A 15,961-nucleotide genomic window follows, 5' to 3' on the forward strand; every position below is an offset into this window, starting at 1 on the left:
CATGGAAAAATTATATTTTTTATTTTCCTGTTATACACACTATAAAAATACATAGTACCAACATATAAAATTATACTAAAATGTTTTAATATGTGTTAAACTGCCAAGAGGAGACATTTTATGAGTGATGACACAAACATATTCTTCTAATTCTGAATCAGAGTTTTCAATCAATTTACTAAATTGGACAGATTAAATGTAATACACAGAAAATAATGTGACCAGTGTAATCCGATTCCTGAACCAATGACTCGTATGAGGCAGCACTTTTGAATATATATATATATATATATATATATACAATAATACCTACAATGTGAGACATACATTGCGAAAAGTGAAATCCGATTCCCAAACTAATGACTCTAGTGGTGCATTCACATACAATGCGAAGCGAGCGTTTACACACAAAGTTAATGCGAAGATGCGAATAGACGCAAATTTGCGCCGGGCGGTGCAAATGAAGCAAATGGCGCGACTCGAACGCGTGAAATCGCGAGTTTACATTTTTCAACTCGAGTGAAAAATCTGCATGACGCTTTGTCGGAAAAACCTATCGGCATTGAGATTTTTTGGATGTCACTGATGTACTGGCAGAAGAAATCAGAAAAAAATTGATGAGAAAATGGTTGTAGCGGTGTGTGGGCACCTGGAATTGTATGACACACCGTCAGCGTATCTGGGACTTCCACAACAGATACAGAGCAGCAATCGTTGTGATATCGGCCATGGTTGATTGCGGATAGACAAGTTGTCGTAGAAGCCCCTCCTCCTGTCCTTTTCCGGAAGAGAAGGGGGAATAATCGCGGGCGAACGCGAGTTTAAACACAAATTTAATCCAGCAGTCAAACTTGCGCGAGCAATGTGAGTCAAAATTTGTTTTGCCGTTGTATGTGAACGCACCATAACGGTGCAAAAACAGCGCGTGACTTTTACGAATGACTCTTGTCATTTCTCCTGTTCTTTTTGGTGAGTCAATGGATGTAGTTAACTACACAATAGTTTAAAGATACACAATATGAGTTTTGTCGTAATTAGTGGTATTTAATAAAAAAAAACATTAATAAATGAATTAAATTATTTAAAAGTGTGAGTAAACACCATTTGCAGAAATAGTTTCTGTTCAAATATGAAGCGATCTTGTTTTGCAAGAGGCTTCTAAGGGCAGTATATGCAATAGGAATTTCCAGATATTTCTTCTTCAAAAAGAGAACCGTTAACAGAATCGTTAAATACCTTACGATTCCATTCCCTATTAGTGGCTAAACAAAAAGTGCATTAAAATCATTGCAATATTCACAATGTCGCTAATGATTTATATAGCCAGAAAACAGCACTATTATAATTCTATAAAAAAATGTACAAAAAATTATACATCTATGGCCCACTCATGTTAAAGATAGACAAGAAAGCAAACACCAAAAAAATAACAGACCCGCCATAAGGAATAATGTATAAATACATGTATCCATTGCACCCCTCTGTGATCATACAACAATACACAAATGAAAGGAAAACTGTATCTCTCTCATCAACATACAATGCATGTGATGTGATACTGCTCAAAAACTCTTTCCCACAAAATGAGCTTTTTATTGAATCCGGGTATACAGGTCACACCCCAGACAAAAATCAATAGTCAAATCATAAAGATTAGCAAATATTTGTTTCATAGACCAGTTCACTCAATGCGAAAAACAAAACAAACAAACATCAAATTAGTGGAAAAATTAAGAGATTTTCCATGCAGTGCGTTTTTTTTTTTTTGCCCTATAATGCCCAAAATAATTAAACAGAGCTAAGCTAGAAACTATTAGACTACAGAGCAAATATCATACTTTAACCATAATGCTATATATATATATATATATACACACGTCTATTGTTTTGTGTTTCTCATATGATTTATGAATAAAGATTTTTCATGGTTGAAATTCAAAAGTGCCAGCTCAACTTTAGCAAATAACATCACTCCATGCTCCCTGTATTTGCTCAAATATTACCGTAAGCTATCTGGTTTTAATGAGATTTATTCTGGCTAGTAAAGCGTTAGAACAATTATATTGAAAAATCCTAAAGCTTTTTCCCTTTTTAACCAGCAATATGCAAGGTGACAGAAATAAATAGTTCTGTAATAATTCAGGATTTTACAAATAATAAATAAAATGCTTTATTTTCATTTTTAATTAGTGCCAGCTACTGAACAAAGAGCTACACATTGGGATTCACAATTAATCCTCGTTTAATAGCACAAAGACCCTAAAGACAATAATCATCAGAGTATAAAATCATCTCCATAAGAGAGGGGGCGATGTAATTGATATGAGATTTGAGCAGGCTGAGGGCTGTTCTTATCATATGATTTTCACATGGATTCCTGCTCTTTACTACTTTGGAACAAAGGAATCATTCACATGCTGGGATCCACATGGATGATGGTCTGAGATATAGGGGAGAACAAACACGTAATCGTGAACTAAATCGTATGTCTGCATAACTCAAAATGAACACATGACGCTGTTAACATGAGACCACAAAAGAAAGAAAAGACCTAAAACATTCAATACATGCATTCTAGACAGTTAGGAACCTCCGTTACTGAAACTGTATTATAAAATCAATAATGATGCTGTAAAATGTTTTCTGACCACAAAACCAAAGCTAAAATACGCTTTCAAAAAACATTAATGCATGTGAAATGTACGTCAAAAAATCCCATTAAGAAACACAAGGTGCACTAAGATAAAAATGAAGACTTGAAAATTAGAAAACTAGGATAACGATTTAAAATGTATTAGCCACACTTACACACACACACACAAACACACACACACACACACAAAAACGTCATACACTGCATCAGCATTCCAATGTTTTCTTAAAAAGCGGCGTTAGAAGCAGAAAAATAAAAGATTATATTAAAGAACCAAATTCCTTCAAAATCCCCCCCCCCCAACCCCCCCCCCCCCGCAGGCTGCTTTTAGGACAGCCCGTGTCAAGCACATAATCTAAACCTATTTCGGACATGCCGAGTGTTCGGGGTTTTTAATAGCAAACAAACCACAGTGTCACATGTGGCGGGGGGTTTTGACACATTTAGATTTACAGGGATTCAGTGCAAAAAAGTTTCAGCTCAAGTCATTTCGTTAAACGCCTACTCACAAACATCTCACTTCACCAAATCAAAGCTCTTGCTTATCTAGAATCTTTTGGCAATTTGGGAACAAGATCTAACATTTTAATATAAAATTAATATGTTGTCTTTTATGAGAAAATAAAGCTTTGATTTCTTGCATTTACTTCTTAATTTGCATTTGCAAGAAAAGCTTTATTAATTTCACAAATAGGTGATTCTCACAAAACCTGTCAAGGAAGTGTCCTGGTACTCCCTTGATAGTTGATCCTGCCTTTCATTTTCACTGATTGAACGATTAGGCTTAAATATGACAAGGATATCTTCTGGACATGTGGCCATGTGACTCACCTACATTTATTTGCAAATTACATCCAAAATAACGACTGTATCACATGAGAGGGAGGCAAAAACAATAAATATAAGAAAGCAAGTGAAACCATGTGGCAGATTCTACAAACGCTTGGCAATTTGGGGACAAACTACAAGAACTAAATTGTATTTTTAGTAGGGCTGTCGATTTAACGCGCTAATTTAGCTTGATTAATTAAATATAAAAAGTATGCATTAAAAAAACGTATCATGCAGACCAATTAATCATGGCCCCTGACAAGTACATAAATACGGTAATAAAAGTATAGATTTTCCTACACTGTAAAAAATGTCTGTAATTTTAACTCTAAAAAACTGTAAAAATGCTACAGAAATAAAACATTAATTGATTAACGAATATTAATTGTAAAATATACTGTAATGTTTAAATATATTTTAAAAGACAATACAGTAGTTTTTACAATAAATAAACAATAAAATGTTGTAAAAATTAAATTTTTTATATGTAAAACTATGATTTTCCTGTATAATTAATGGTAAATATGTACATTGTTTAACAAGAGAGTACATGTAGTTTTTACAGTAAATTATTGTAAAAATTACAATAAAAACAACAATCGGGCAATCCTAGTATTCCTTGCGTGACACATCATATTTCATTATATTTTATGGGAATATTTATGTTTCTTCTTATTTTTTATATCATGTACATTGGAGTGTTCTGTGTTATATTTGATGTAATTTAATGAATGTTTATTACATTATATTCATTTCACATGTGTTATCCTGATGGTGTTTAGTGTTTGTGTGAGTGACACTGAGCACTGTCTCTACATGTTTATTACATTATTTTAATTTCAAATGTTTATCTACATGTTTATTGCATTATTTTATTTTCACCTGTGTTACCCTGATGGTGCTTAGTGTTTGTGTGAGTGGCACGGAGCACTGTCTCTACATGTTTATTACATTTATTTTTATTTCAAATGTGTTATCCTGATGGTGTTTAGTGTTTATGTGAGTGACACTGAGCGCTGTCTCTACATGTTTATTACATTATTTTAATTTCACATTTGTTATCCTGATGGTGTTTAGTGTTTGTGTGAGTGGCAGAGAGCGCTGTCTCTACGTGTTTATTACATTATTTTAATTTCAAATGTGTTATCCTGATGGTGTTTAGTGTTTGTGTGAGTGGCACTGAGCACTGTCTCTACGTGTTTATTACATTATTTTAATTTCACATTTGTTATCCTGATGGTGTTTAGTGTTTGTGTGAGTGGCACTGAGCACTGTCTCTACGTGTTTATTACATTATTTTAATTTCACATTTGTTATCCTGATGGTGTTTAGTGTTTGTGTGAGTGGCAGAGAGCGCTGTCTCTACGTGTTTATTACATTATTTTAATTTCACATTTGTTATCCTGATGGTGTTTAGTGTTTGTGTGAGTGGCACTGAGCACTGTCTCTACGTGTTTATTACATTATTTTAATTTCAAATGTGTTATCCTGATGGTGTTTAGTGTTTGTGTGAGTGGCACTGAGCACTGTCTCTACGTGTTTATTACATTATTTTAATTTCAAATGTGTTATCCTGATGGTGTTTAGTGTTTGTGTGAGTGGCAGAGAGCACTGTCTCTACGTGTTTATTACATTATTTTAATTTCAAATGTGTTATCCTGATGGTGTTTAGTGTTTGTGTGAGTGGCACTGAGCACTGTCTCTATGTATTTATTACACTATTTTAATATCACATGTGTTATCCTGATGGTGTTTAGTGTTTGTGTGAGTGGCAGTGAGCACTGTCTCTACGTGTTTATTACATTATTTTAATTTCAGATGTGTTATACTGATGGTATTTAGTGTCTGTGTGAGTGGCACTGAGCACTGTCTCTATGTGTTTATTGTATTATTTTAATTTCACATGTGTTATCCTGATGGTGTTTAGTGTTTGTGTGAGTTACACTGAGCGCTGTCTCTACGTGTTTATTGTATTATTTTAATTTCACATGTGTTATCCTGATGGTGTTTAGTGTCTGTGTGAGTGGCACTGAGCACTGTCTCTATGTGTTTATTACATTATTTTAATTTCAAATGTGTTATTCTGATGGTGTTTAGTGTTTGTGTGAGTGGCACTGAGCACTGTCTCTACATGTTTATTACATTATTTTAATTTCAAATGTTTATCTACATGTTTATTGCATTATTTTATTTTCACCTGTGTTACCCTGATGGTGTTTAGTGTTTGTGTGAGTGGCACTGAGCACTGTCTCTACATATTTATTACATTATTTTAATTTCAAATGTTTATCTACATGTTTATTGCATTATTTTATTTTCACCTGTGTTACCCTGATGGTGTTTAGTGTTTGTGTGAGTGGCACTGAGCACTGTCTCTACATGTTTATTACATTATTTTAATTTCAAATATGTTACCCTGATGGTGTTTAGTGTTTGTGTGAGTGGCACTGAGCACTGTCTCTACATGTTTATTACATTATTTTAATTTCAAATGTTTATCTACATGTTTATTGCATTATTTTATTTTCACCTGTGTTACCCGGATGGTGTTTAGTGTTTGTGTGAGTGGCACTGAGCACTGTCTCTACATGTTTATTACATTATTTTAATTTCAAATGTTTATCTACATGTTTATTGCATTATTTTAATTTCACATGTGTTATCCTGATGGTGTTAAGTGTTTGTGTGAGTGACACTGAGCGCTGTCTCTATGTGTTTATTACATTATTTTAATTTCAAATTTGTTATCCTGACGGTGTTTAGTGTTTGTGTGAGTGGCACTGAGCACTGTCTCTATGTGTTTATTACATTATTTTAATTTCAAATGTGTTATCCTGATGGTGTTTAGTGTTTGTGTGAGTGGCACTGAGCACTGTCTCTATGTGTTTATTACATTATTTTATTTTCACCTATGTTACCCTGATGGTGTTTAGTGTTTGTGTGAGTGGCACAGAGCACTGTCTCTACGTGTTTATTACACTATTTTAATATCAAATGTGTTATCCTGATGGTGTTTAGTGTTTGTGTGAGTGGCAGTGAGCACAGTCTCTACGTGTTTATTACATTATTTTAATTTAAAATGTGTTACCCTGTTTAGTGTTTGTGTGAGTGTCACTGAGCACTGTCTCTATGTGTTTATTGCATTATTTTAATTTCACATTACCCTGATGGTGTTTGTTAGAGTGACTCTGAGCGCTGTCTCTATGTGTTTATTGCATTCTCTTAAATTCACACGAGTAAGCCTGATGGTGTTTAGTGTTTATGTGAGTGACACTGAGCACTGTCTCTGCGTGTTTATTACATTCTTTTAATTTCCCATGTGTAACCCTGATGGTGTTTAGTGTTTGTGTGAGTGACACTGAGCACTGTCTCTATGTGTTTATTGCATTATTTTAATTTCACATATGTTACCCTGCTGGGGTTTAGTGTTGTGTTAGTGACACTGAGCAATGTCACTACATGTTTATTGCATTATTTTAATTTCACATGTGTTACCCTGATGGTGTTTAGTGTTCGTATGAGTGACACTGAGCGCTGTCTCCATGTGTTTATTGCATTATTTAAATTTAACACGTGTTACCCTAATGGTGTTTAGTGTTTTTACAGTGTAGTCATGTAAACTACAAAAGTTTTAAACTGTAAAATGTAATGGTTGTTCTGTAAAGTTGTTTACATTTTCACTGTATTTTTTACATAATTATTCTGACACCCCAAGCTGTCATTTTTTTTGTTTGTTTAAAAAACAGGATTTTTTTTCTACAGTGTACCATATGTGCATCTCAAGCTTGAAGTACATCCGTTTTTACGAGCCATGTCAACAGGCGGCAGCGTGGCTCAACAAACTTCACAAGCAGCGTAGCCACAAAATAAAAAGCACTCACTAAAGAGGACGCACAACAGGTGGGCGAAGCACGACAGAATACAGGAATCTTAAGATGTGAATTTCAAAGTCCTTGCTACTTTTAACTTTACACAGTGTCCTACAAATGGGCAATTATGACACTGAATACCAGTGAGAAACATGTCCGTCACCTGTACATAGAGCAACAATTAAAAACATTGCAGATGGAGCGCAATAATGTGTCCTGTGGGAACTTGACACATTGACGAACTAGACTTGCTAAACCGTAGGCTTGATATATGATATGAAAATAAACCAAACAATATATTGAGTTCTTAAGTCATTTTTTGTACTGTCTAATCAATGCTTTATTCATCTGCCACGATAATGCAATTTATTTCAAACTCAATTTCAATGAGTTATCTTTATTTGGGGGGAATTTCTCAGCAAATAATGATGTAAGTAATTAATTGTCAATTAATTTGATTAATCGGCATGTCATGCAATTAATTCAATTTTCAAATTTGAATCACATTTGCTAATTTCAAGAATACTACAAATTCAATACTGTCAATCAGGCTTAATTTGTAGTATTCTTGAAATTAACAAATGTGTCCAAATTTAAATCGTTTTTTTTTTTTTAACAAAAAGTGTCAAATGTGAAATAAAGCTTAATTTTTTTTAAGCAAAAACTTATGTTATTTAATATTTTGCTTATTTAATTGTAAATAACATACCAAATGGTCTACTTAACAATCAAAAGCCACTGTGTACGTGCACACACACACACACACACACACACACACACACACAACAAAAACTAACAGGATTTGTAAGAATTGATCCAATGCTAAAGTCAGAATTGGGATCTAGATGCCCTTTGACAGAATAAGAATCCCTGGGGTTTTAAAGAAGAGATCAACAGAGACAGACTTCACAGATGTCAAAATACTTAGGCGCAGAAGCGTGACATATTTAAACGCTGCGAGAGTTCTCAACTCTTGACTTAGAGCAAAATCTGGCAGGAAAACCAAAAGTATAACCTCTGTGGGAGTATAGTGTGACTACTTTGAAAGTATTTCCCATGGTTTATTGCAACACTGACTGCTTCAGAGCTTCAGTGTAAATGTGGTGGAAAGCCTGTACTACAGTAGCTGTAAACTCTAGATAATTCAAACCAGCCTGCATTCTGAAATGACAAGGAAGAATTCTAAATTATAATTTTTTTTAAACCCTGACTTCATAGAGGCACCATTAAATAATTACTGCACACTATTTAAATGACTAAAACTTCATTTGTAATCTTCATCTAAACACATATTAGGTTAGTTCATTTCAAAATATAAATAGTATGGTAGCCAACTTTTGTCGCTTGTTGTATATTTCAGTGAAAGTGTAAATATTTGATATAAAATATTAAGTAAAATGCAAATAGCATTTATTTCATTATTTAATAATTAATTTGATAATATTCTATTCAGCAAGAATTTGTAATTTCCCCTTTATAGGCGACAAGATGTATGCAGATTCTCAATCTCTCAACAGAAAGAAAATCCGTATAAAATTCAGACATATTCTTATCAATTTAAAATGCTTTTGATTTTCAGCTGTGGTCAAAAAGTATGCAAATTAAATCAAATCAATGCACCTTCCTGCAGCCTACATACCAATTAAATCTGCTGGAGACTGTCGTCAAATAGCTCCAGACGCTACCTTAACAACCTCTTCACTTGGAGGTGGATGTTCAGAAATGGCTAGCAACGTTTTACGCTCAAGCAAGAAAAATAAGTCACTCTCAATATGTGCCAAAAAGATTCTCAAACCACAAAAAGAGCAACATGTATTACTATGAATGACTCGACATTTTAGGAACTTTTAAAAGGATTGGGATATCTAACTCAAAGCTGTTGCACTGACATTGCTAAAATGTTAGGCTATGTCAAAGGAATATCCAAAAAGGCTGTTGCAGGGAACAAAATTGTCCATAAGATTGTTGATAATCTTTGGTGAAAAGAGGAAAAACAAAGCAAAGAGAGAGGTGGAGGTAGATGATGACTAGAGATAAAAATCAAAAGTGACATTTTCCTGATGGTAATAGTTCTCACAGCAAGCAACTTTGACTTTAGTTTTTCATTTGTGAATCTCGTGCATTACACCAAATGTGTGGCCAAAAATCCATACAAAAACAGACCGAAAAGCCAAACTATCTGACCTTAGATTTGGCACTGCAGTGCCCGACTGTTTGCAGGGGGTTAAAACAACAACAAATGAACACATTTGCAAAAACAAATCTGAGCAATTAAAATACTGCAACCTCACCTCGATTGGTTATTTAACAAAATTAAGGATCTACACATATCAAACAAAATTTTACAGACATGGTAGGAAAATAGGGATGATTTACATCTATATATAATTTATGTAATGACTGTTATTTTGGATTAATCAAATGCATTTCGTATAATACGTGTTTATTGTATTGTTTTAATTTCACGTGTGTTATCCTGATGGTGTTTAGTGTTTGTGTGAGTGATGCTGAGAGCTGTCTTTACATTTATTTCATTCTTTTCATTTCATTTGCAATGGACACATCTTTGATGGTTAAAATGATTAATCGCAACAACAACAAAAAAACATACACAAAATAGAAAATTAAATGGAATGATTTGAGCTTATGAGTGGACTTTCATGGACTGCTTGACACTTTTCACGATAAGTTAATTGTGGCAGCTGTAATTGTAATCTCGATTACAATTGAATCTCGTAATTCAATTCATTGTACAGCCCCAGTAGATCGCAAAGGGAAAAAAAGATCCTACACTGTAAAAAAAGGTCTGTAATTTTAACGGTAAAAGACTAAAAATGCTACATAATTTTTTTTTACAAATCGTAAATTGGTTAATGTGTAGTTACAATAAAATATACGTTAAATATTTTAAATATATTTAAAAAGGCAATACATTTAGTTTTACGGTAAACTGTTGTAAAAAATTAACAAATTTGGATGTAAAAAGTATGATTTTCACATATAATTAATGGTTAAATGTATATTGTTTAACAAGAGAGTACATGTACTTTTTACAATAATTAATTGTTAAAATAACAGTAGTAAACGGACTTTCCCACAATTCTCTAAATGACCCATCATATTTAATTATATTTTATGGGAATATTTATGTTTCTTCTTATTTTTAATATCAGTTATGTACATTGGGGTGTTCTGTGTTATATTTGATGTAGTTTAGTTAATATTTATTGCATTATTTTAATTTCACATGTGTTACCCTGATGGTGTTTAGCATTTGTGTGAGTTACACTGAGTGCTGTCTCTACATGTTTATTGTATTATTTTAATTTCACATGTGTTACCCTGATGGTGTTTAGTGTTTGTGTGAGTTACACTGAGTGCTGTCTCTACGTGTTTATTACATTATTTTAATTTCACATGTGTTATCCTGATGGTGTTTAGTGTTTGTGTGAGTTACACTGAACGCTGTCTCTACATGTTTATTGTATTATTTTAATTTCACGCATTACCCTGATGGTGTTTAGTGTTTGTGTGTGACACTGAGCGCTGTCTCTACATGTTTATTGTATTATTTTCATTTCACATGTGTTATCCTGATGGTGTTTAGTGTTTGTGAGTGACACTGAGCGCTGTCTCTACGTGTTTATTGCAATCTTTTAATTAAACATGTGATAACCTGATGGTGTTTAGTGTTTGTGTGAGTGACATTGATTAGCACTGTCTCTATGTGTTTATTACATTATTTTAATTTCACACGTGTTACTCTAATGGTGTTTAGTGTTTATGTGAGAGACACTGAGCGTTGACGCTACATGTTTATTGTATAATTTTAATTTCACGCGTGTTACCCTGATGGTGTTTAGTGTTTATGTGAGTGACACTGAGCGCTGTCTCTACGTGTTTATTACATTCTTTTAATTTCACATGTGTTACCCTGGTGGTGTTTAATGTTTGTGTGAGTGACACTGAGCGCTGTCTCTACGTGTTTATTGCAATCTTTTAATTAAACATGTGATAACCTGATGGTGTTTAGTGTTTGTGTGAGTGACACTGAGCACTGTCTCTATGTGTTTATTACATTCTTTTAATTTCACATGTGTTACCCTGGTGGTGTTTAATGTTTGTGTGAGTGACACTGAGCGCTGTCTCTACGTGTTTATTGCAATCTTTTAATTAAACATGTGTTACCCTGATGGTGTTTAGTGTTTGTGTGAGTGACTCTGAGCACTGTCTCTACGTGTTTATTACATTATTTTAATTTCACATGTGTTACTCTGATGGTGTTTAGTGTTTGTGTGAGAGACACTGAGCACTGTCTCTACGTGTTTATTGGTCATTGCTCCTGGAAGAGCCACTGTTGGTGAACTTCATGTCATCATGTGCATTTGTGTAATTACTACGTTGCTTAACAATACCTTATAAAGTAAAAAGCTGATTTTTACAGTTTCTGAAGTTTAATATATTATGTTTATCATTTAATAATATAAATTATGGCAGTGCAGGATACAATATACCATAAAAACAGTTTTAAACAGTAACATTTAAAGGTTGTTCTGTAAAGTTGTTTACATTTTTACTATATTTTTTACATAATTATTCTGGTGACCAAAGCTGTCATTTGCTATTTTGTTTTTTACAGTGTAACAATAACTGAACATTATAGTCTATTTACAGTATTATAGTACACTATTTAGATTCAGTGTCAGACTGCATCTTGAAAACAAATAAAAACAAAGATTAATACAAATATGATATTTATAAATATAGCACCAAACTAACAATCCTTGTTTCTAAACGTTGGTGTTAACTCGCAATACTGGCACACAGGCGTGCATGTTAACAAAAGAGTTCAGATTTTGAAACTTTGACCTTTGAAAGTTTGAGGAAATGATTTATGGTGATCCCTTGAGTGTTCTCGACTGAGTAAAAAAGTAAAAAAATCCTAGCAGCCATTATCCGAATACACTGCAAACTTGAGCCCAACTAATTCTTATTTTCCCAAAACACACTTAGAATTAATCTCTTATCATCAACTATAACAGAATATCTGCACAACCCAAGATACAAGGAGCAAATCCAATAAGGCATTATTACACTTTTAGCAGGGTTTCCACATGCTTTAACTAGTGAATTTCCAGACATTAAGGATTTCTGGATAAGCATTCAAAAATCATTTTACAGAGATTGCACTTACAAAGAGCACTTTCTAGCTGATGAAAAATTCAACTCGAAACGTTTATATTCATTTTAGAAGTTTTCCAGGCCAGCACTGTAAAAAAATAAATAAATCTGTTTTTATAAAAACAAAACAAAAATGGCAGCTTCGTTTGCCAGAATAAAATGTAAAAATACAGTAAATATTTAAACAACTTTACAGAACAACATGTTAATTTGACAGTTTAAAACTGTTGTCATTTACATGATCACGCTAGCATAGTAAAAAATAAACATCATAAACTTGATAACAACATGTAAAAATCACCGTAATAATTACAGAAGAGCACATGATGACAGGAAGTTCACCAATAGTGGCTCTTCGAGGAGCAATGACCACTAAACATGTAGACACAGTGCTCAGTGTCACTCACACAAACACTAAACACCATCAGGATAACACATTTGAAATTAAAATAATATAATAAAAACGTAGAGACAGTGCTCAGTGTCACTCACACAAACACTAAACACCATCAGGATAACACATGTGAAATTAAAATAATATAATAAAAACGTAGAGACAGCGCTCAGTGTCACTCACACAAACACTAAACACCATCAGGATAACACATGTGAAATTAAAATAATGTAATAAACACATAGAGACAGCGCTCAGTGTCACTCACACAAACACTAAACACCATCAGGATAACATATGTGAAATTAAAATAATGTAATAAACACATAGAGACAGCACTCAGTGTCACTCACACAAACACTAAACACCATCAGGATAACATGTGAAATTAAAATAATGTAATAAACACATAGAGACAGTGCTCAGTGTAACTCACACAAACACTAAACACCATCAGGATAACACATGTGAAATTAAAATAATGTAATAAACATTCATTAAACTACATCAAATATAACACAGAACAATCCTATGTACATAACTGATATGAAATAAAAGAAGAAACATAAATATTCCCATAAAATATTATGAAATATGATGGGTCACTCAGGGAATTCTGGGAATGCCCGATTATTGCTTTTTTTTTACTGTAATTTTAACAATAATTTACTGTAAAAAGTACATGTACTCTATTAATTATACAGAAAAATCATACTTTTTACATATAAAAAAATTTGATTTTCACAACATTTTATTGTAAAAACTACTGTATTGTCTTTTAAAATATATTATATTATTATTTATTTTAAAGTTAATATTCATTAATCAACTAATGTTTTATTTCTGTAGCATTTTTACAGTTTTAATTGTTAATTTTTTTTACTGTGTAAAGCACAATTTTAAAATTGCCTGATTTTCCAAAGCTAAATATTCTGCACTGTCAAATATTTTTTGGGAAAACAAAAGAGCAATGACTCAATTTTTATTACACCCAACACTACCTCAATGCCTTGTTACTTCCTGAAACAGGCCTTGGGTACACAGATGGGAGTACTGTCCTGACAGCAAAAGAGGATTAGTAAAGTCAAAAGGCAGGTTTCAATGACACATGTCCCCTTCTGACAATAAAAACAATCCTTTTCATAGTAAACAGAGATCTCTGAGCACAAGTATCATATATGATCTGTTAAAGTGCATTCAAATTGTTTGACATGTTGATCAAATCAATGACAGACCAAGAGTTGCAATAAAAGCTTTACCATCCACAGAGACCCACATTCATTCGACATCTGCAATTTCACTTTAATGCAATGTAAATACAGCATTAGAAAGACTTTGTGGGGCTGTCTTTGAAATATCTATATTGTTGTGGTTGATAGAGTGAAAAACATTCACACAAAATCTGCAGTTAACAGATGCCCAAAGCCAGGGAGATTAAAACAAATCTATCTTTGAAAACTAGGAAACGTTGGGGTTGAGATTCAATAGATCAAGGGCGTAGATTTGTCTTAAATATTGCGGTAGGGGGGTGCAGCATGAAGCATTTACATGTTTCCATTGACCATGGTATAAATATTGGGGGGTTGTACTTGCTGTTTTGATTAAAGAGGGGGAGGAAGAGGTCGCCCCCCCCCCAGATAATCCCCCAAAAACATCAGATACTGCGATTTAAAGGGATTAAACAAAGCTAATGAAACATTAGATGAGGGGGTCATTGAAAATGTGAAACAAAAATAAGTAGGCTAAATAACAAATGGAAATTAAACTCATGTGTTTTATTATCGTTATTTTTCGACATTTAAGATACTCTTGCGTGGAATTGGCCTCACTGCTCCAAAGCGAGCACTCGATTTACGAAAAAAAATAAAAATAAAAAAAAAATCTAAACCGACTCAAATATCAGTGCACATATTCCGCAAAAAAAAGCCTATGTCCGTCTCAAAAGAAAAACATTATTTTTTTCATCGTTCATTTTAATATAATCTTGCCTTGACAAGGCCGCGACATCAACTATCCAATATGCGCAGTGTAATTTTCTTTGTCAACCCCCCACCTTCCCCTAAAATACAAAATTATTTTCTGACATTTCTCCATTGCAGCAATGCGCGCTCCCCCAGCGCGTATGATTTGAGGGGAGGGAACGCGCGCAGCAGCAGGGGCGGGGACGCGCACGGCCTTCCCCCAACCCCAAATAATACAGTAGCCTACAATAAAACAGGGAGCGCGCACCCTGGCAACACGGACGCGTTTGATTGGTCAAGGCACAATTCCCTCTGTACACGTAACACGCCCTGCTTACAATAAATAAACATCGCCCAAAATTTCCTAAAAAATGAAAACTTAATGGAATGTTTAGCCACAAAACTTAATATTGCATAATGAAATACAAACACAAACATATATCTCATAAGCAACGTTTGCCAATTAACGGCCGCGCAACTAAAGTCATAACTGCGATTTTTGGATGAGGTCCAGCGGGTGGTGAGCGGCTAAGAAAAAATCGTTGCGAGACAAAAAAAAAAAGCCGCTTCCCTCGCTGAATATAAACATTCAGTCAACACATGAAGCAGTACCGGACCATTCTGCATGTTAGGTTAAACGAGCTTACCTACACAGTGAATGAGTTTATGCCTCCACGAGTCAAGTTCCTGCCGAAAGCCGCGCCTCTCGATCGTGCATTGCTGCCTTCTGCACAGACTCGCCATTTTCTATCGGCCCCTCCCGCGGGCGCGCACCTTAAACTGGGAGCTTCCCAGCGTCGACGTCATCAGTACTCCTCTCTCTCTCTCTCTCTCTCTCTCTCTCTCTATCTATCTCTCACACAATTCAGTTCAATTTAGATTAGCTTTATTGGAATTTAACGTATACAATGTACAATGTTGCCAAAGCACTCATTAACAAAAACAAATCAAACAAACAGAAAAAATACTAATTAAAAATAAAGTTCTTAATTAGTGTTTTTGTTAAAGGAATTTTTTTTTAAATTAAATACACAAAATTTCAAATAATAAAATATTAGTAATAATAAGCATA

General features: G+C 33.8%; 1 protein-coding gene across 1 annotated transcript in view; it reads right to left on the minus strand.

Moving 5' to 3' along the window:
* The window catches only part of LOC127639380 (ligand-dependent corepressor-like), a 58,726-nt gene extending 43,093 nt beyond the window's left edge, over positions 1-15,633 (minus strand). The window contains exon 1 of the mRNA XM_052121351.1: positions 15,537-15,633. Coding sequence (XP_051977311.1) covers positions 15,537-15,633 — 97 coding nt within the window. The remainder of the gene's footprint in view (positions 1-15,536) is intronic.
* Positions 15,634-15,961: the final 328 nt, after the last annotated feature.

The sequence above is a fragment of the Xyrauchen texanus genome, chromosome 48 (assembly GCF_025860055.1).
Source record: "Xyrauchen texanus isolate HMW12.3.18 chromosome 48, RBS_HiC_50CHRs, whole genome shotgun sequence".
NCBI classification, from domain to species: Eukaryota; Metazoa; Chordata; class Actinopteri; order Cypriniformes; family Catostomidae; genus Xyrauchen; species Xyrauchen texanus.